The 21,983-nt window shown below is 45.7% G+C and overlaps 1 protein-coding gene across 1 annotated transcript in view; it reads right to left on the reverse strand.

Annotated features, from left to right (window-relative positions):
- The window catches only part of SEC13 (SEC13 homolog, nuclear pore and COPII coat complex component), a 35,398-nt gene continuing 13,415 nt past the window's right edge, over nucleotides 1-21,983 (reverse strand). The window contains exons 6-9 of the mRNA XM_005896111.3: nucleotides 8,769-8,902; nucleotides 8,294-8,417; nucleotides 6,615-6,761; nucleotides 1-386 (exon numbers count right to left, since the gene is read on the reverse strand). Coding sequence (XP_005896173.2) covers nucleotides 273-386; nucleotides 6,615-6,761; nucleotides 8,294-8,417; nucleotides 8,769-8,902 — 519 coding nt within the window. The 3' untranslated portion in view covers nucleotides 1-272. The remainder of the gene's footprint in view (nucleotides 387-6,614; nucleotides 6,762-8,293; nucleotides 8,418-8,768; nucleotides 8,903-21,983) is intronic.

Here is a 21,983-nt window from a genome sequence, read left to right on the forward strand (position 1 = left end):
CGTGTTTATTTAATTACTCTGCAAACAAACCGCATAAAAGGCGCGTAAAAACGACCAAAGTATCTTAAAACCACCACCTTCGGGTCTTTTCGGTTTTTCCCTCAGAACAAGTGTGTGTTCAGCTGGACGGTAAGTCACAAACCATATCAGCTCACGTCGAGGCAGATGATGACCCTGTTGTGTCTGGGGCCCCAAGGGGGCGCGGGGCCTCTTCCTCGCCGTCCGGGCTGCTGGCCCAGGGTCTGCGCGGGCGGAGAAGCGGGCCCGTGTGCTCACTGGTCGTTCTGCTGGCCCTCCGTGACAGACGTGGACACGGGTCCCTGGCCCTTGTTGACGTCGCTGATGCACACCCACTGCCCGTCGACCGACTCCTTCCACAGGGTCACCTGCAAGCAGAGGGCGGCACCCACTGGAGGCGGCACACCACCCTCCTCGCCCGCGTCTCCAGGAGGGGCGCACACCCACCTCCTCAGAGAGCACCGCTCCCCATCAAGGGCTAAACCGAGCACTTACGTCCTGGTGATTTCAGTGGAGGAACCAAGGTAAGTAAAGGAATAAACACACACAGAGGAAGACAGGGGTGGGGAGAGTGATGTCAAGAAGAGGATGACTCCAGCTGCTCCTGGCTTCATCTCCCTCAGATGAAGAACTGAGAACTTTTCATGGACATGATGTGCCTGAACAAATCCTACACCACAGCACTGAGGCTCAAGTGCCCCTCCAGCCAAGACAGCCTGACTCCATGACACGGTAAGAGGTGTGGCCAATGTCTAGCCCAGGGCCCCTTTCCAGGGCTGGCAGAGCACCACGCAGAGAGGCTTCTCCTGAGGCTCTGCACTGGAGTGAGAAGAGAGCCCTCTGCTTGCAAAGAAGTTATACTTTGCAGATCGGCTACTCTGGTTTGGCTCCACAGAGATGAGGCTCTGCTGCTGAGACACTAGCTGTGCAGGGTAAGGCCCACCACAGCCAGCACCGGATCTTGGGGCAGGAGTCTGTTCCTACAGGGAACGTGGACACACTGAAGGCTAGAGATGAGGTCACAAATAAGTCATTAGTAACCTACAGCACTACTTGCCTGATGGCTCAGTGAGTAAAGAATCTGCCTGCAATGCAGGAGATGCAACTTCGATCCCTGGGTGAGGAAAATCCCCTGGAGAAGGAAATGGCAACCCACTCCAGTATTCTTGCCTGGAAAATGCCATGGTCAGAGGAGCGTGGCAGGCTATATAGTCCATGGGTTCACAAAGAGCTGGACATGACTTAGTAGGTAAGAAACCTTGGAGCTGCTTCCCAGGCCAGGGACCACTTCCGACCACCCAGACAAACTACACTGGCACTGTGTAGAAAAAAGCGAGTAGCCTCACGTACCAAGAAGTGCACACTCTTGCTCGGAAGCTCACCAAAGGGAGAGCCAAGCATCCTTTGGACCCTGTCCTGCTGCAATGCCAGGACAGGGACGTTGCAGGGTGAGCTGGGGGAAGGAGCAGGTAGGCAGTGCTATCCACATGCTCTAGAACTGTGCCACAAGGAAGTGCTTCAACAGAAAAAAGGTTTAAATAGAAAGTACTATGTTGAGAGGCTCCCAGGTACAGAATCTGAAGTAATGAGTGCTAGAATTGAACCCAAATGTTACCAGATATAGCACAGAAATACATGGTCTAATACATAGTTAAAGGAGAAAAGAAACAGGAAATTCAGGAAGAATCCCTCGCAATTAATAAAAAGGGCAATAGTAACCTAATGTAAAAAAAACAATCTCAAGAGTATCCTAGGCGGGTAAATCAGGAGGTTGGGATTCACACAAACTTCTATTAATAAAACAAATCATCAAAAAGACCCTATCGTAGCTCAGCAGATCTCTACTGAACACTGCCCCTCAGCTAACCAGGTAAAGAGCTGGAGAAGGAACAGGTGTGTGCATGGAGAGGTGCCCAGCACAGTGTTCTGAAACTGACACGACACTGTAAATCGACAATACTCCCCGATAAAATGAAGAGGAAAAAAGGAAAACCTGAGACTGCTGTCTACTGTGCTGCGATGAGGGCTCTGGAACCGGGGCTAACGTCCATCCCTGGAGCCTGAGCTGGCCGGGAAACAAGGCTGGAGAGTGCAGGGGTGCAGAAGCTGGCAGGGAGGGACCCGCGACGATGCCCTCCTGGACCTGGAGTCCCTGGCGCCTCTGGAAGGCACCACAGTCACAGGCTTGGTGGGTGATGAGGAGGATACACACGCCCCATGCACCCGAGAGGGAGAGATTTGAAAAGCCCACGAATCCACAGGCCTGGCTTCTGTGGAGGGCTCCCCCACCTACACGGGCAGCACCTGTGCACTGCGGCTTCCGGGTTTGAGTCTATTCGTGTGAAGGGTAAGGAAGGAGACAGGAAGCCTGGGGTGTTGGTTCTGCACCCTCCAGTCTCAGTGAGAACCCAGGAACCCGCTGTTCCCTGCGGTGTGGAGGCCGCATTAACCACAGTCAGGCAGAAGAAACGCTGCCGCCCTGTGGCCATTGCCCAAAACAGCACTAAAACCGCCGCTTCAGGGCTCTCAGACTCGCCAGGCCTGTTGGGTTGTAAAAGGCACCCGCCTTTAAGAAACATGCTCTGGCATCTCATGGATAAGAATCTGAAACAGAGGCCGCTTTCCCAAAGCAAGTTGCAGAGATACATTTTCCTCACACGGCTTTCAACAGTAGTAGCTAAACACATACTCTAAATCCCCAATTAGTAGAAAGAATCAACAGGAAACTGAAAGACTCAGTCCCAGCAGGAGCCTGGAAAGAAGGAACCTCCTAGTCTGTTGGTGGAAGTGTAACCTGGTAGACCTACTACGCAAAACATGATGGAGGTTGGTGAAAAACTGAGAAGGCAGCACAGTCAAGTGAGAAAGAGCCCTTCGCATACAGGGCCTGCAGACAACCGAACTCAAAAGATAACTGTACCCCCAACTCCTCCGCATCATTTATAAACAGGAAAATGATAAATACCAAAGACAGATGAACTGGTAAAAATCGTGGTACAGATATAATGAAATTACTTCCTCATCCATGGAAACAAAGGAAAAATGTTCATTGCAGCTATGTGGATGGACCCAGAGGATCCCACGAACCATCTAATACAGAAACAGACAGACAAATATTTCGTGATTTTCATAACATGTGTGATCTAAATAGTGTGAAATGTGAACTTCAAAGAGAAACAGGCTCAGTGAGGGAGAAAGAAAACGAAAGGAAGTATAGTACAGTACAGTGGGCGGGTACGTGAAAAGGTTGGGATTCACATACATAAACTATTAGATTCTCTAATCAACAAGAACCCACCGTAGGCAGCAAGAGAACGCCAGTGAACACGGTGCCCCAAGCTATCCCGCTGAAGACCCTGAGAAACCGCAGGTTGTGCGTGTGTACAGGTGACGAGCACCCAGTATTCTGAAGCTGACACGACACCGTACACCAAGGATACTTCCAGATAAAGAGGGAAAAAGGGAAACCTAAAAGAGTATTACCTAGCGTGTTTCGATGAGGCTTCTGAAACAGGGGCTAATGTCCATTCCTAAAGCCTGAGCTGGCTGGGAAACAAGGCTGGAGTGTCCAGGGCTGAAGGAGCTGCGGGGGAGGGACCAGCAATGGCCCACTCCTGGACCTGCGTGCCTGTTCCCTCCGGAAGACCGCACTATCATCAGACACGGGTGGGTCACGCAGAGGCTAAAGCACACCCAGCTCACCCAAGAGCTGAGTCCTCTGGGCCCGACAGGTATGAAAAGAGCCCGAGTCTCCACAGACGGCTTCCATGGAGGGCTCCCCTCCTCTAGCCTCAGTCCAGGGGCCCAACCCCACGTATGTCGGGCACCAGGGCTGAGGTTTCCCGGGTCGGCACCTCTTGGAGTGAGGGGTAAGGGGAAGGGAGGAGACAGGAACCCTGGGGTGTCTATGCCGCACCCTTCAGTCTCCTGGCAGCCCAGGAACATGTCGTCCCCCAGGGTTCTGGAGGCTGGAGTGACTACAGCCAGGCAAAGAAACCTGCCACCTTGTGGCCACGTCCCCAAAGAATTCATTAAAACCGTGGTTTCAGGGCAGTTCAAATTGACCAGGCCCTTGGAGCTGTTAAAGACAGTTACCTTCAAGAAATATTGCCCTAGTATCTCATGGATAAAGAATTCCTAACGACCCATTTTCCAGAAGTGGGTTGCAGAGAAAGATTTTCCTCCACTGCTGTCAACCTTAGTACAGAAAGACATGGTCTGCATTCCCAACTGGCAGAAAGAAGTCACCCCAAACACCAACCTGGAATCCCATCACACCCACAGAAGGACAATCCTTACAGTGTGAAAGGCAACCCCAGAGAGCACCTGGGAGGAAGGGAACCTGCCTACTCTGTCCGGGGGAACGGAACTGGTAGACCTACTCGGCAGAGCACTATGGAGGCTGGTCAAAAATTCAGAAAGAGATCTACTACAGTCAACTCGGAAAAAGACCTGCTGTCACAGGGCCTGTAGACACCAAATACGAAAAGATTTCCTGCACTCCAGTGTTCACTGCACCATTATTTACAAACAGAAAAGCGACAAATACTGATGACAGACGAACCAGTAAAAAATAAACGTAGTGCAGGCGTACACTGGAGTACCGACTCATCTGTAGGAACAAAGGAGTAATGCCAGTTGCAACAGTGTGGATAAACCCAGAGACGATCCCAAGAACGATCTAATCCAGACAGAGACACACAGATATCTTACGATTTCAGCAATAGGTGGACTCTGAACACTGTTACAGGTGAACTTGAAAGAGCGTGTCAGTGAAGAAGAAAGAAGAACGAGGAGGTGTTAGTGCAGGGTATGGTGGGCAGATAAATGAGAGGGCTGGGATTCACATATATAAACTCCCATCACTGAGAGAGATGATCAGCAAGACTCTACTGCAGCGCAGAGAGAACCCCAGTGAACCTGTGTCCTAAGCTATCCAGGTAAAGAATTCAAGAGGAGGGATGTGCATAAGCATAGGTGACCAGCACCCAGCATTCTGAAACTGACACGACACTGTAAATCAACAACACGTCCAGATAAAATAGAGGAGAAAAGAAAAACCTCAGAGAGTATTATCTACTGTGTCGCGATGAGGCCTCTGAAGCCCGGGGTAAAGTCCATCCCTGGAGCCCGAGCTGGCTGGGAACCAAGGCTGGGGTGGCGGGGGGCCAAGGGAGCTGGGAGGGAGGGGCCGGCAACGATGCCATCTTGGACCTGAGTGGTCCCTCTGGAAGGCACGGCATCACCAGATGTGCGTGGGACATGCAGAGCGTTAAGCGCACTGAGTGTGCCGAGAAGAGGTGAGTCCTTGGGGCGGGAAGAGGTCTTGGTGGAGGGCTTCCCATCTCTAGTGTCTGTCCAGAGACTCAACCCCACCCACGTCAGTCAGCCACCTGCGTGCTGGGGATCGGCAGGGGTTGGTATTTTGGGTGCTGAAGGGTGAGGAGGAGGAAGAAAGGAGGAGGAAGCCCTTCAGTGTGTGTGCTGGCGCATACTGTCCCCTTGACAGCCCGGGAATACGGCTTTTCCTGAGCTTCTGGAAGCTGCAGTAACCGCAGTTGGTCAGGAAGGGAGGTTGCTTCCTTGTTATCATTTTCTATAACAAGAACTTTAAATCCACTGCTTAAGGAAGGGTCATATTCCAAAGACATGTTTGCTTCTAAATGATACCTGCTGTCAATTAATGACTCTGGGTAGGTAATGTAATAACCATGAAAACAGGGCCCACTTTTAATAAGGAAATTTCAAAAGGTACATTTTACTCACACTGTGAAAAAAAAAAAAGATGTTCAACCTAATATCAGACATTTAAATCAAGGTGTGGAAATAACAAATACAGGAAGAGAGTTCAGAGAAAATGGAGCCCTTGTAAGATGCTGACAGCAGTGCAATTGGTAACAGCCTCTACAGAGAACAGAACGTGGTTCCTCAGAGTCAAGACAGACCCACTGCTGGGCCGTTTCAGGCTCTGGCGAATAGGCACGTGCATGACTACTGCCTCATCTGTGCAACGGCCTCCCAGGGACAGAGAATACGCTCCTGGTTGCCAAGATGGATGGGGTCTACAGGAGCGATGGATAGGGATTTAGCATTAGCAGATGGAAGCTATTATACACAGAATGGATTAACAACAAGGTCCTACCACAGAACCGAGGGAACTACATTCAGTATTTTGTAACAAACCACCATGGAAAGGAACATGAAAGAAACATGTGTAACTGAACGACTCTGCTGTGCAGCAGAGATTAATACAACATTGCAAATCAGCTATATGCCTCAATTCACAACAGCAACAACACAGACACCACGCTAAGTGAAACAAGCCACTCACAACATCAAATCCTTTATAACTCTACTTCTAGGAGGTGCCTAAATGCTCCATTCATAGAGACAGAGAGCAAAATGAGGGCTGCTAGGTGCTGGTGCAGAGGTGGGGGGTCTGAATACCACAGAGGATGAGATGGTTGGAAAGTATCACCGACTCGATGGACATGAGTTTGAGTGCGCTCCGGCAGTCGGTGATGGACAGGGAGGCCTGGCATGCTGCAGTCCACGGGGTCACAAGGAGTTGGACGCGACTGAGTGACTGAACTGACCTTATTGTCTCCACCAGAGACCGCCAGGATGTTGGCTGTGATGGACCAGCTGACATGCCACACAACGTCGTTGAACTTGTGCAGCAGTTTGGGAGACCACGTGTTGCCCGAGGCATCGTCACAGGTCCAGACGAACACCCGACCGTCCTGGGAAAAGAAGGCTCGAGTCAGGAGGTGGGGGCGGCAGGCCTCCCCGGTGACGTCTTCTCCATCTGCATCTGTGCTAGGCCTTTTCAGGGACAGGGGGAGGGAACCAGGGCAAACCACAGCCAAAGACCTCCTGGCTGTTTCCAGCTTTGACAACCGATTTCCAGCCCGGCACCCTTGCCTGTATCCCTTCAGCCCAGGAACACGCCTCAGGCTGGGCAGGAGTCTCCCGGGTCCCTTTCCTCATACCGGTTCCAGGGATGGACTTTGTCAACACTGCTGTTTCTCAAATGTTCCCTGGGACTTTCCCACATGTGCCAAGTCACCTCCTGGTTTTGGTTTCCAGTAGCCCTGTACTTTCTCAACGGAATGGGTATAGGTGTTTAAAAAGCCAAGCTCAGAGAATGAGAAGTGACCAAAAAACCACACAGAAATACACACACACAACAAACCAAAACAAAACCATCTTTTACATCATTTGAACCTCTTATACCTGGTCCTCTCAAATTTAGGACCAAGTAGAACAGGCTCGGAGGAGGGCACGGCAAACCCACTGCAGCCTTCTTGCCCGGAGAATTCCATGGACAGAGGAGCCTGGCACATTGCAGTCTACAGGTCACACCAGAGGACACAAGTGAAGCGACTTAGAACACGTGCACGCACAAGAACAGGCTCCAGTGATGTAAAAGGCCTGGCTTAACTCGCATCTTTGGTCAAAGTGTTAGTCACTTCAGTCCTGACTCTGCGACTCCATGGACTGCAACCTGCCAGGCTCCTCTGTCCATGGGATTCTCCAGGTAAAAAGACTGGAGTGGGTTGCCATGCCATTTTCCAAGGCATCTTCCTGACCCAGGGATCAAACTCAGGGTCTCTCGTATTGCAGGCTGATTCTTTACCATCTGAGCCACCAGGGAAGCCCCCTCATCTTAGATGAGTGAAGTGAAAGTCGCTCAGTTGTGTTTAATTTTTTTGTGACCCCATGGACTCTACAGTCCATGGAATTCTCCAGGCCAGAATACTGGAGTGGGTAGCCTTTCCCTTCTCCAGCGGATCTTCCCAACCCAGGGATCAAACCCAGGTCTCCCGCATTGCAGGTGGATTCTTTATCAGCTGAGCTATCAAGGAAGCCTCATCTTGGGTGGTTGCATATAATTAAAGGCTTGTCCTGGGTCTTTTCTGTCTGGGAAGCATGAGCAAGGAGATGAGCCCAAGGTCTTAGGATTTCCCACTGATCCTAGTCCTTGCTTGGGAACACTCTTAATGCCCAGGTAGCTCCAATCCCTTTCCATAAAAGGGTCAGGAGGGGAACTAGTCCTGAGTCTGGTCTTGCTCTTGGCTGAGTGGAAGAAAGCCACTGTGGCTTCTGGTCAAGACCTCACTGGGAGGCGAGCGGGCTCCAGAAGCGCTTACCTGCAGTGGTCCACAGGGGCCAGCCTCCTGCCCCTCCAAGCACTTTCCCCAGGGGACTGTGAGGGCCGATGGGGCTGCCCGAGATTAACTAAGGTGGGCCGCCTGCATGGCTCTGAGCTGACCTGAGAGCAGCTGGCGATGGTGCTGGTAGGCAGGCCGATGGAGGGGGCCCAGGCCACATCTCGAACCCAGTCACTGTGGGCTTCCAGCTTCTGCTCTTCCTTCCACTGGCCGTCCTCCTCCTCCCTAGCAGGGGAGACGGGAGGGAGAATCCAGCAGGCAGAGTCCAGGCACCATTCCCTCACCTCCCTTCCTCCCCCGCCCCAAAGGCTCCACAGGGGTGGAGAAGCTACTCCATCTTTCTGATAGCATTTGTTGAGCCAAATAACAGCAGTTAGGAAGAGTCAAAGCGCCCGAGGAAAGGGCAAGATTTTGACTTTTTTTTAAAATAAAGGATGTCCTCTGACAGACTGAAGATAGTATTCAATGGGCAGAAGGGGAAAAGGTGATTCTGTTTCTGGTGAACTGAGGTTGAGTCACGGTGGACAGTAGACAGGGTAGAAGATTCCCCTTAAAAAGGTCACCAACTCCACTTACTTCCACAGTTTGATGAGGTTGTCACAGCCGCCTGACGCAAACTTCTTGATGTAGTTGGGCTTCTGCCCGGATGGCTGGTCTATGAGGCTTCCGGGTACGACAGCAGGGGCCCAGCTGACAGCATTGCAGCCGATCTGCAGGGAGAGGGTCTCGTGCTGACTCTGCCCCTTGGCCCAGCGACAGGACACTGCTTCTGCAGACCCAAGGCTGGTGATCATCTCCTCTCCAATTCTCAGGACTGGATTATGCAGGACAGCTCTTTTAATGAACTAAGGATTAGCCACCCAGAACTCTGCTTCAAGGATTCCTTACAGTGCACGTCTTTCTCAGCAACATGCATTTAAAGTAGGAAGCAGGGGCTCTCAGGAATTTAAAAGACAGAACATATTCCAAATATACGAAGGGAGGGCACAGATTTCAGAAAACCACACAAAGTAAATACATGGATTCATCAATCACTCTGAAGTACTCCTGCAGTCACTCCCAGGTCAAAAAATAAAATGACCATTTGCCCAAGAAGCCCTGTCGTTCGTGTCCTACTTGAATCACAGCTCCTCTTCCCCGTAAGTAAACATTATTCTGATTTCTATTTATTTTAGCACATTCATCACCCAAACGCGCATTCCGAGGCACCAGTGTAGTTGTGCCATTAAAAATACATATTTGAATTGCAGTATCTCTTTTTTATTGAAATGTAGTTGATTTGCAAGACTTGTGTTAGTTTCAGGTGTAGCAAAGGGATAGTTACATATGTTTTTTCAGATTTTTGTCCATTTTAAGTTATTAATATTACAAGATACTGAATAGAGTTCCCTGTGCTATACAGTAATTCCTTGTTGGCTATTATTTTTATATAGCAGTGGGTACGTTAATCACAAATTCCTAATCTATCCTCGCCCTTTTTCCCTTTGGTAACCATAAGTTTGTTTTCCTTTTTTGGGTCACGCTGTGCTGCATACGGGATCTTAGTTCCCCAACCAGGGATCACACCCACGCCCCCTGCACTGGGAGCACAGTCTTAACCAACGGGCCACCAGGGAAGTCCCGTAAGTCTGCTTTCTATGTCTGTGAGGCTGTTTTACATCGATCTTTAAGATTCCACATATAAGAGATATCATATGGTGTTTGTCTTTCTCTGACTTTATTTTTATAATAACCTCTAGGTCCATCCATGTTGCCGCAGATGGCATCATTTTGTTCTCCGTATGGCTGAGTAATATCCCACTGTATGTGTGTGTATATGTGCGTGCCGCATCATCTTCATCCGTTCCTCTCTTTACGGACATTGACGCTGTTTCCACGTCTCGGCTAATACAGTGCTGCTATGAGCAATGAGGTGCGTGTATCTTTTCAGAGGACAGTTCTCACTTTTTCTGGATACATGCCCAGGAATGGGACATATATCCCCCACACAGTAGCTCTAGTCTTAGTTTTAAAAGAGTCTCCACACTGTTTTCCATACTGGCTGCATCAATTTGTATTCCCATCAACAGTGCAGGATGCTTCTCTCCTTTTCTCCACATCCTCCCTAGCATTTATTTTTTTTGTAGACTTTTTGATGATTATTCTGACCAGTGTGAGTAAAAACATTTTTTTGATGTTTCTTGCATCTCTCATTTATGGATTCTCCCTATGATCTTACTGATCAGATTCAGGTTCGTTTCCTTTTGCCAGGACTACAGAGTATGGTGTACTCCTTCAGCAGGAGGCACACGACCTCAGACTCTCTCTCTCTCTGTGTTATTACGACGTCAATAATTTATGCCTCTTTTAACTCACTGGGCATTCCAAAATGGCGATACTGTCATTCTATCCTTTGTCATTTATTACATGGAATACTCCACACAGGGGCTATTTCATTCATTAATATTTGCTTCCCCCCAGGGGTACAGATCAGGTAGGAAAGGCAGCATAAACACTTAATCCCTTCTGAACCAGTTTCTTGTTATTCTTCAAAGATGACTGATTCTTTTTTATTAAATAACTATCAGGATGAAGGCATGGATTTAAGCATATTTGATGGCTTTTGGTTCATTGCAATCATTCTCACTTTTTACACTCAAACTGCCCATCTTCGGCACTTTGAGCCTGTTCAAGGTGGCTCCTTTGACATAACCTTAGTATGTCTAAGTATGTCACTGATTTCTTTTCTATCTGGCATAACAAGATGTTTGTTCCTTTCCTGCCTCAAAACCTGGGATTGGCCATTTCCAGAAGAGCTCTGGATTCTTTCAGTGAGAAACTAATTCAAGTGTACTACTGGTGCTAAGGATGTTCACTGACAGATGATTATTCATTTTATTTCATTTGACACACAGCAGGATGGTCTCAGAATAATGCCATCAACATGATACCTAGTAGTATTTGTATCAGTCCATGGGGTCGCCAAGAGTCAGACACGACTCAGCAACGTAACAACTCCATTCTCCCACTGTTTTGTTTTTTGGTGAGAGGGTGTTTTTGTGTGGATGGTACCAACATGAAGAAGTCTAGATCTCCAGTTGCTTGTGCTGCACACCATTTTTAAATAGTTATACTCTATCTATCTTAGCCGAGCACATGACCAGGACTCATTCAGTTTAATACTGAATGGTCTTCACAACTAACTGTATATTTATATGGATGTCTTTCTAGCCATTTTTGTTGTCTAAAACTTATTCTCTCTAGTAGATACCTCAGGAAGGGCTTATGGAAACAACAGTCCCTGAGTTTTTGCATACTGATAACACTTTGCATTCCTTACACTCCAACCTGTAAAGACAGCTTTGAGATCTAACTGCTGTTAACAGCACATAAACTGCACAAGCTGATTAACTTTGACATCAGCATATCCTGTAAAGCCATCACTACAATCAAGATATCAAATGAATTCAAAGTGCTGAAAGGAAAAACCCTTCCAACCAAGAATACTCTACCTTGCAAAGTTACTGTTCAGAAGTAAAGGAAAGACAGTTTTCCACACAAGCAAAAGTGAAAGGATTTCATCACCACTAAACCAGCCTTACAAGAAATGTTAAAGGGACTTTTTTAAGCTGAAAAGAAAGGGTGCTAATTAGTAACAAGAAAACATATAAAAGTATAAGTCTTCCATGTTTTATGCTCATAATATAAAAATATATTAAAGGTAGTAGATTAATTGCTTATGATGCTATTATGAAGGTTAAAAAAGTAATAAAAATCTGTGACTACAGTAATTAAAAGGATACACAAAATAAAAAGATGTAAAATGTGACATCAAACAAAAAGTGGGTGGGGGAGGGTAAAAATATAGAGCTTTAGAATGGGAACAAATTTAAGTTATCAACTTAAAATGGGCTGTTATTAATATGAGCTGTTCTATGCAAACTCCATAGTAATGACAAAGCAAAAATGTATAGAGCAGATACACAAGAGACAATGACAGAGGAACCTGAACCTGAGAGTGACGGCGTTAGTCACTCAGTCGTGTCCGACTCCTTGTGACCCCGTGGACTGCAGCCCACCAGGCTGCTCTGTTCACGGAATTCTCCAGGCCAGAAAACTGGAGTGGGTAGCCATTCCCTTGTCCAGGGGATCTTCCTGACCCGATCAAACCTGCGTCTCCTGCACTGCAGGGGGATTCTGTACTGTCCGAGTCATCATGGAAGCCCAAGGATAAAGGTCATCAAACTACAAAGTAAGAGAGCTAAAGAAGTAGAAAAGCCACAAAAAACAGTAACACAGCATGAAGTACATACCCATCAATAATTACTTTAAATGTAAGTGGACTAAATTCTCCAACTAGACATGGAAGGATGGCTGACAGGAGAAAAAAACAAGATCATCTGTATGCTGCCTGTAAGAGGCTCACTCCAGACTGAAGGACACACACAGCCTGAAAAAGAAGGGATGGAAAAAGATGTTCCATGCGAATGGAAACCAAGAGAGCTGACTTTAATACAGAGCCCGCACTAAAAGACAAAGAAGGGCATTAGATAATGACAAAGGAGACAATCCAAAAAGAGGATGTAACATTTGTAAACATTTACGCACTCAACATAGGAGAACCAAAATACATAAAGCAAATATTAACAGACTTGAAGGGAGACATAGGCAGTATTACAGTAACAGTAGGGTTATGTCAATGGCAGATCATCCAGAAAATGGCCTTATGGGACACATTAGACCAGAGGAACTTTACAGAGATATAGAGAATGTTCCACCCAAAGCAGCAGAATACAGGCATGTCTCACTTTACTGTATCTTGTTTCAAGTTGAGTTCTTCACAAACTGAAGGCTGTGGCAACCCTAAGTCGAGCAATTCAACTGGCACCATTTTCCCAATAGCATTTACTCACTTCCCATCTATGTGTCACACTTTGGTAACTTTGCAATATTTCAAACTTTTTCATTATTACACTGGTCTTGGTGATCTGTGCTGAGTGATCTTTGATGTTACTAACGCTAATGTTATTTATGACTTGCTAAAGGCTCATATGATGGTTAGTTTTTTTAGCAGTAAAGTGTTTTTTAAAGTATGTACATTGTTTTAGACATAATGCTATTATTGCATACTTCAGAGAAGGCAATGGCACCCCACTCCAGTACTCTTGCCTGGAAAATCCCATGGATGGAGGAGCCTGGTAGGCTGCAGTCCAGGGGGTCGCTAAGAGTTGGACATGACTGAGCGACTTCTCTTTCACTTTTCCCTTTCATGCATTGGAGAAGGAAATGGCAACCCACTCCAGTGTTCTTGCCTGGAGAATCCCAGGGACGGGGGAGCCTGGTGGGCTGCCGTCTATGGGGTCGCACAGAGTCGGACTGAAGTGACTTAGCAGTAGCAGCAGACTAGTACAGTTTACATATAACTTTTATGTGCACTGGGAATCCAAAAATTCAGGCGACTCCTTTTATTGTGTTATTTGCTTTATTGTGGTGGTCTGGGACCAAACCCACACTATCTCTGTGGGACAGTCTTCTCAAGTGCACATGAAACATTATCCAGGACAGATCTTATGTTAGGCCACAAAAAGGTCTTCATAAATTTAAGATGACTGAGTTACTGGTTCCAAATAGGAAAAGGAGTACATCAAGGCTGTATATTGTCACCTTGTTTATTTAACTTATATGCAGAGTACATCATGAGAAACACTGGGCTGGAAGAAAGACAAGCTGGAATCAAGACTGCTGGGAGAAATATCAATAACCTCAGATATGCAGATGACACCACCCTTATGGCAGAAAGTGAAGAGGAACTCAAAAGCCTCTTGATGAAGGTCAAAGTGGAGAGTGAAAAAGTTGGCTTAAAGCTCAACATTCAGAAAATGAAGATCATGGCATCCAGTCCCACCACTTCATGGGAAATACATGGGGAACAGTGGAAACAGTGTCAGACTTTATTTTTGGGGGCTCCAAAATCACTGTAGATGGTGACTGCAGCCATGAAATTAAAAGACGCTTACTCCTTGGAAGGAAAGTTATGACCAACCTAGATAGCATATTCAAAAGCAGAGACATTACTTTGCCAACAAAGGTCCGTCTAAGTCAAGGCTATGGTTTTTCCTGTGGTCATGTATGGATATGAGAGTTGGACTGTGAAGAAGGCTGAGCGCCGAAGAATTGATGCTTTTGAACTGTGGTGTTGGAGAAGACTCTTGAGAGTCCCTTGGACTGCAAGGAGATCCAACCAGTCCATTCTGAAGGAGATCAGCCCTGGGATTTCTTTGGAAGGAATGATGTTAAAGCTGAAACTCCAGTACTTTGGCCACCTCATGTGAAGAGTTGACTCATTGGAAAAGACTCTGATGCTGGGAGGGATTGGGGGCAGGAGAAGGGGACAACAGAGGATGAGATGGCTGGATGGCATCACTGACTCGATGGATGTGAGTCTGAGTGAACTCTGGGAGTTGGTGACGGACAGGGGGGCCTGGGTGCTGCGATTCATGGGGTCGCAAAGAGTCAGACACGACTGAGCGACTGATCTGATCTGAAGTCCAGGAGTCTCTGGTGGAGGCGTCGGTTGACAGTGGCCTGCCACGGGGCTAGGGGCACTGAATACAACTGTGCGGGCATAAGTCCTTTTGAAGGAGGTTGCCATTATCACCACTGTTTGCCACCATAGTTTGGCCTCAGTCCAAACAACAGGGAGGGAACACAGCCCCGCCCATCAACAGAGAACAGGATTAAAGATCTACTGACACAGGAGGGCCAACAGGAGCTACTCCACGTTCTTCCACGTTCAAGGTCAGGAGGAGCGGCCATGAGGAGATACTCCTCATCCAAGGTAAGGAGCAGTGGCTGCGCTTTGCTGGAGCAGCCGTGAAGAGATACCCCACGTCCAGGGTAAGAGAAACCCAAGTAAGACGGTAGGTGTTGCGAGAGGGCATAAGAGCACAGACACACCGAAACCATAATCACAGAAAACTAGCCAATCTGATCACACGGACCACAGCCTTGTCTAACTCAATGAAACTAAGCCATGCCCATGGGGCCACCCAAGACGGGAGGGTCATGGTGGAGAGGTCTGACAGAATGTGGTCCACTGGAGAAGGGAATTGAAAACTACTTCAGTATTCTTGCCTTGGGAACCCCATGAATAGTATGAAAAGGCAAAATGATAGGATACTGAAAGAGGACCTCCCCAGGTCAGTAGGTGCCCAATATGCTACTGGAGGTCAGTGGAGAAATAACTCCAGAAAGAATGAAGCAATGGAGCCAAAGCAAAAACAATACCTAGTTGTGGATGTGACTGGTGATAGAAGCAAGGTCCGATGCTGTAAAGAGCAATATTGTATAGGAACCAGGAATGTTAGGTCCACGAATCAAGGCAAATTGGAAGTGGTCAAACAGGAGATGGCAAGAGTGAATGTCGACATTCTAGGAATCAGTGAACTAAAATGGACTGGAATGGGTTAATTTAACTCAGATGACCATTATATCTACTACTGCGGGCAGGAATCCCTTAGAAGAAATGGAGTAGTCATCATGGTCAACAAGAGAGTCTGAAATGCAGTACTTGGAAGCAATCTCAAAAACGACAGAATGATCTCTGTTTCCAAGGCAAAACCATTTAATATCACAGTAATCCAAGCCTATGTCCCAACCAGTAATGCTGAAGAAGCTGAAGTTGAACAGCTCTATGAAGACCTACAAGACCTTTTAGAATGAACACCCAAAAAAGATGTCCTTTTCATTATAGGGGACTGGAATGCAAAAGTAGGAAGTCAAGAAACACCTGGGGTAACAGGCAAATTTGGCCTTGGAGTACAGAATGAAGCAGGGCAAAGGCTAATAGAGTTTTGCCAAGAGAACACACTGGTCATAGCAAACACCCTCTTCCAACAACATAAGAGAAGACTCTACACATGGACATCACCAGATGGTCAACACTGAAATCAGACTGATTATATTCTTTGCAGCCAAAGATGGAGAAGCTCTATACAATCAGCAAAAACAAGACCGGGAGCTGACTGTGGCTCAGATCATGAACACCTTATTGCCAAATTTAGACTTAAATTGAAGAAAGTAGGGAAAACGAATAGACCATTCAGGTATGACCTAAATCAAATCCCTTATGATTATACAGTGGAAGTGAGAAATAGATTTAAGGGACTAGATTTGATAGACAGAGTGCCTGATGAACTATGGATGGAGGTTCATGACATTGTACAGGAGACAGGGATCAAGACCATCCCCATGGAAAAGAAATGCAAAAAAGCAAAATGGCTGTCTGAGGAGGCCTTGCAAATAGCTGTGAAAAGGAGAGAAGCGAAAAGCAAAGGAGAAAAGGAAAGATATAAGCATCTGAATGCAGAGTTCCAAAGAATAGCAAGAAGAGATAAGAAAGCCTTCCTCAGCGATCAATGCAAAGAAATAGAGGAAAACAACAGAATGGGAAAGACTAGAAATCTCTTCAAGAAAATTAGAGATACCAAGGGAACATTTCATGCAAAGATGGGCTCGATAAAGGACAGAAATGGTATGGATCTAACAGAAGCAGAAGATATTAAGAAGAGGTGGCAAGAATACACAGAAGAACTGTACAAAAAAGATCTTCACGACCCAGATAATCACGATGGTGTGATCACTGACCTAGAGCCAGACATTCTGGAATGGGAAGTCAAGTGGGCCTTAGAAAGCATCACTACGAACAAAGCTAGTGCAGGTGATGGAATTCCAGTTGAGCTATTCCAAATCCTGAAAGATGATGCTGTGAAAATGCTGCACTCAATATGCCAGCACATTTGGAAAACTCAGCAGTGGCCACAGGACTGGAAAAGGTCAGTTTTCATTCCAATCCCAAAGAAAGGCAATGCCAAAGAATGCTCAAACTACTGCACAATTGCACTCATCTCACACACTAGTAAAGTAATGCTCAAAATTCTCCAAGCCAGGCTTAAACAGTACATGAAATGAGAACTTCCAGATGTCCAAGCTGGATTTACAAAAGGCAGAGGAACCAGAGATCAAGTTGCCAACATCTGCTGGATCACAGAAAAAGCAAGAGAATTCCAGAAAAACCTCTGCTTTATTGACTACGCCAAAGCCTTTGACTGTGTGGATCACAACAAACTGGTAAATTCTTCAAGAGATGGGAATACCAGACCACCTTACCTGCCTCCTGAGAAATCTGTATGCAGGTCAAGAAGCAACAGTTGGAACCAGACATGGAACAATGGACTGTTCCAAATTTGGAAAGGAATACGTCAAGACTGTATATTGTCACCCTGCTTATTTAACTTATATGCAGAGTACATCATGCAAAATGCTGGGCTTGATGAAGTATAAGCTGGAATCAAGTTTGCCAGGAGAAATATCAATCACCTCAGATATGCAGATGACACCACCTTTATGGCAGAAAGCGAAGAGGAACTAAAGAGCCTCTTGATAAAAGTGTAAGAGGAGAGTGAAAAAGCTGGCCTAAAACTCAAAATTAAAAAAATGAAGATCATGGCATCCTGTTCCATCACTTCATGGCAAACTGATGGGGAAACAATGGGAACAGTGACAGACTGTCTTTTCTTGGGCTCCAAAATCACTGCAGATGGTAACTGCAAGCATGAGATTAAAAGACATGTGCTCCTTGGAAGAAAAGCTAGGACAAATCCAGACAGCATATTAAGAAGCAGAGACATTACTTTGCTGACAAAGGTCCGTCTAGTCAAAGCTATGGTTTTTCCAACAGTCATGTATGGATGTGAGAGTTGGACCATAAAGAAAACTGAGCACTGAAAAGTTGATGCTTTTGAACTGTGGTGTTGGAGAAGACTCTTGAGAGTCCCTTGGACTGCAAGGAGATCAAATCAGTCAATCCTAAAGGAGATCAGTCCTGACTATTCATTGGAAGAACTGATGCTGGAGTTCCAATGCTTTGGCCACCTGATGCGAAGAACTGACTCACTGGAAAGGACCCTGATGCTGGGAAAGATTGAAGGCGGGAGGAGAAGGGGACAAAAGAGGATGATATGGTTGGATGGCATCACCGACTCGATGGACATGAGTTTGAGCAACTTCCCGGAGCTGGTGAAGGGCAGGGAAGCCTGGCATGCTGCAGTCCATGGGGTCACAAAGAGCCAGACATTACTGAGCGACTGAACTGAAGTCCTATTAAGCATCTTTTCTGACTACAATGATATGAAACTAGAAATAACAAGGAGAAAACTGGAAAATCCACAAATACGTGAAGAATAGACAACATGCTACTGAACAGCCAGTGGATGAACAAAGATATTAAAAGAGCAGTAACAAAAGCACCATCGGAGAAATGGAAGCGGAAATACAACACACCAAACCCTGTGGAGTGCAGCAAAAGCGGCTTTAAGAGGGATGGTCACAGCAGTAAATACCTAAAGGAAAAAAGTCTCAAAAACCCCAAACTTTATACCTCAAGATAGCGGTAAAAGAACAACAAATGAAGACCAAAGTTAGTGGAAGGAAGGAAGGAACAAGAATCAGAGTAGATATAAATGAAGTAGAGGCTAAAAAGACAACAAAAAGATAAATGAAACTAAGAAGTGGTTCTTTGAAACTATAAATAAAACAGACAAACGTTTAGCTATACTCACCAAGAAAAAAAAGAGGGCTCAAATTTCATTTGATAAATGAAAGAGGGGTAACTGACACCACAGAAGTACAAAAGCTCATCAGAGTAACTAAGAAAAATAATAATGCAAACAAACGGCAGCAGAAGTAATGGATACATTCCTAGAAACACACTGCAAGACTGATTCACGAAGAAACAGAAAATAAAATTAGACCATTAACTATGAACACAGATGATAAAATCCTCAACAAAATAATCAGCAAACCAAGTTCAACAACATAATAAAGGATCACACACAGGATGAAGTGAGATTTATTCCAGGGATTCAAGGCTGGTTTAATAGCCAATCAGTACAGGTGTTTACACGAGGTTAACAAAATGAAGGAAGAAAAAAAAAATCACATAATCATCTCAATAGATGCAAAAGCAGCATCTGATAAAATTCAATACCCATTTATGACAAAACTCTCAACAAAATGGGTATGGAAGGCATGTCCCTCAACATAATAAAGGCCATACAGGACAAGCCTATAGCTAACATTATTCTCAATGGTGAAAAGCTGAAAGCTTTTCCTTTAAGATCAGGAAGAAGACAAAGATGCCCATGCTTGCCACTTTCATGCATCAAAGTATCAGAAGTCCCAGCGAGAGCAATCAGACAAGAAAAAGAAATAAAAGGCATCCAAATTGGAAAGGAAACAGTGGAACTGTCAGTATTTGGAAATGATATATTATATACAGAAAATCCTCAAGATCCACCAAAAAATTATTAGCAACAATAAAAGAATTTAGTAAAATTGAAGGATACAAAATCAATATACAAAAATCTCTTTACATTTCCATATACCAATAATGAACTATCAGAAAAGAAATTATGAAAACAATCCATTCACAGGTGCATCAAAAAGAATAAAATACCTAGGCACAAATTTAACCACTGAGGTGAAAGACTGGTACACTGAGAATAACGATGAGAGAAACACAGATGAAAGGTATCTGTGCAGATGGACTGAAGAACACTGCTGGAGCGTCAATTCTACTCAGCAATCTATGGATCTGATGCGATTCCTAGCAAAATTCCAATGCCATTTTTCACAGAAACAGAACAAACATCCTAAAATCTGTATGGAATCACAAAAGACCCCGCAATTCAAAAATGCAGTGATCAAAACAGTGTGCTCCGTCACTTCAGTCATGTCCAACTTCTTGTGACCCCACGGACTGTAGCCCAGCAGACTCCTCTGTCCATGGGATTCTCCAGGCAAGAACGCTGGAGTGGGCTGCCATTTCCCTCTCCAAAACAGTATGGTTCAGTTCAGTTCAGTTCAGTCGCTCAGTCGTGTCCGACTCTTTGCAACCCCATGAATTGCAGCACGCCAGGCCTCCCTGTCCATCACCAACTCCTGGAGTTCACCCAGACTCATGTCCATCGAGTCAGTGATGCCATCCAGCCATCTCATCCTCTGTTGTCCCCTTCTCCTCTTGCCCCCAATCCCTCCCAGCATCAGAGTCTTTTCCAATGAGTCAACTCTTCCCATGAGGTGGCCAAAGTACTGAAGTTTCAGCTTCAGCATCATTCCTTCCAAAAATATCCCACGGCTGATCTCCTTCAGAATGGACTGGTTGGATCTCCTTGCAGTCCAAGGGACTCTCAAGAGTCTTCTCCAACACCACAGTTCAAAAGCATCAATTCTTTGGCACTCAGCCTTCTTCACAGTCCAACTCTCACATCCATACATGACCACTGGAAAAACCATAGCCTTGACTAAACGGACCTTTGTTGGCAAAGTAATGTCTCTGCTTTTGAATATGCTATCTAGGTTGGTCATAACTTTCCTTCCAAGGAGTAAGCATCTTTTAATTTCATGGCTGCAGTCACTATCTGCAGTGATTTTGGAGCCCCAAAAAATAGTCTGACACTGTTTCCACTGTTTCCCCATCTATTTCCCATGAAGTGATGGTACTGGCATTAAAAACAGACAGACAGTACTTATAACACTGCTACTGTCTACATTTACTTATGTACCTGATACTTTCTACCCTTACTAAAATGTAAACTCCAAATAAATAAAACCCAACCAGACACATAGATCAATGGAGCAGAACAGAGAACCCAGAAATAAACCCATGCCTACGTGGGCAATTAATTTATGACAAAGAAGCCAGGACTATACAATGGGAAAAGGACAGTCTCTCCAATAGACAGTGTTGGGAAAAGTTGGCGGCCACGTCAGGATGGAACTGAACCACCACCTTACACCATACATAAAAATTACTTCAAAATGGATTAAAGAATGTGAGCCCTGAAGCTATAAAACGCGTAGAGAAAAACTCAAGCGCTAAGCTCCTTGACACTGATGTTGGTGTTGATTTTCTGCACCTGATTCCAAAAGCAAAGGCAACATAAGAAGATAGAAACAAGAGGGACTACATCAAACAAAAAGCACAGCAAGAGAAATCATCGACAAAGTGAAAAGGCACTGTACAGAATGGGAAAAAATATTTGCAAATCGTGTACCTAATAAGCAGTCAGTATCCAAAATAGAAAAGAACTCATAGAACTCAACAGTAAAAAGCAAATAATTGAACTCAAAAATGGCAGAGGATGTGAATATATGGTTTTCCAAAGAAGATACACAGACACTCAGGTACCTGAAGACGCTCAACATCACTAGTCATGAGGGAAATGCAAATCAAAACCACAGTGGAGAGCACCGCACAGCTGTCAGAAGAGACACTATCGAACAGACAAGTGCTGGTGAGCACGCAGAGGGAAGGGCACCCCTCGTGCCCGGCTGGTGACGACGTAAGCTGGTGCAGCCACTGTGGAACACAGCAGGGAGGAGCCTCAAAAAATTAGAAGTAAAACTACCTAGATACAGCAGTTCCACTTCTGGCTATTTATACCAAAAAACAAGCAAACAACAAGGAAACCCTCCATTAATTTGAAATATATCTGCACCCCCCATGCTCACTGTAACATTTATAAGAGCCAAGAATGTAAGCAAGCAAAATGTCCATCAACAGATGAATGGATAAACAGGTGGGGTATGTACACACACACAGAATATTATTCAGCCAAAAACAAGAATGAAATCCTTCCATCTTCAGCAGCATGGATGGACCTTGAGGCTATCATGCTAAGTGAAGAAAGAAAGAAAGAGAAAGACAAATAGTGTATGATCTCACTTCAACGCGACACTAATAAAAAAAAC

This window comes from Bos mutus, chromosome 22 (assembly GCF_027580195.1).
Source record: "Bos mutus isolate GX-2022 chromosome 22, NWIPB_WYAK_1.1, whole genome shotgun sequence".
In the NCBI taxonomy this organism is placed as follows: Eukaryota; Metazoa; Chordata; class Mammalia; order Artiodactyla; family Bovidae; genus Bos; species Bos mutus.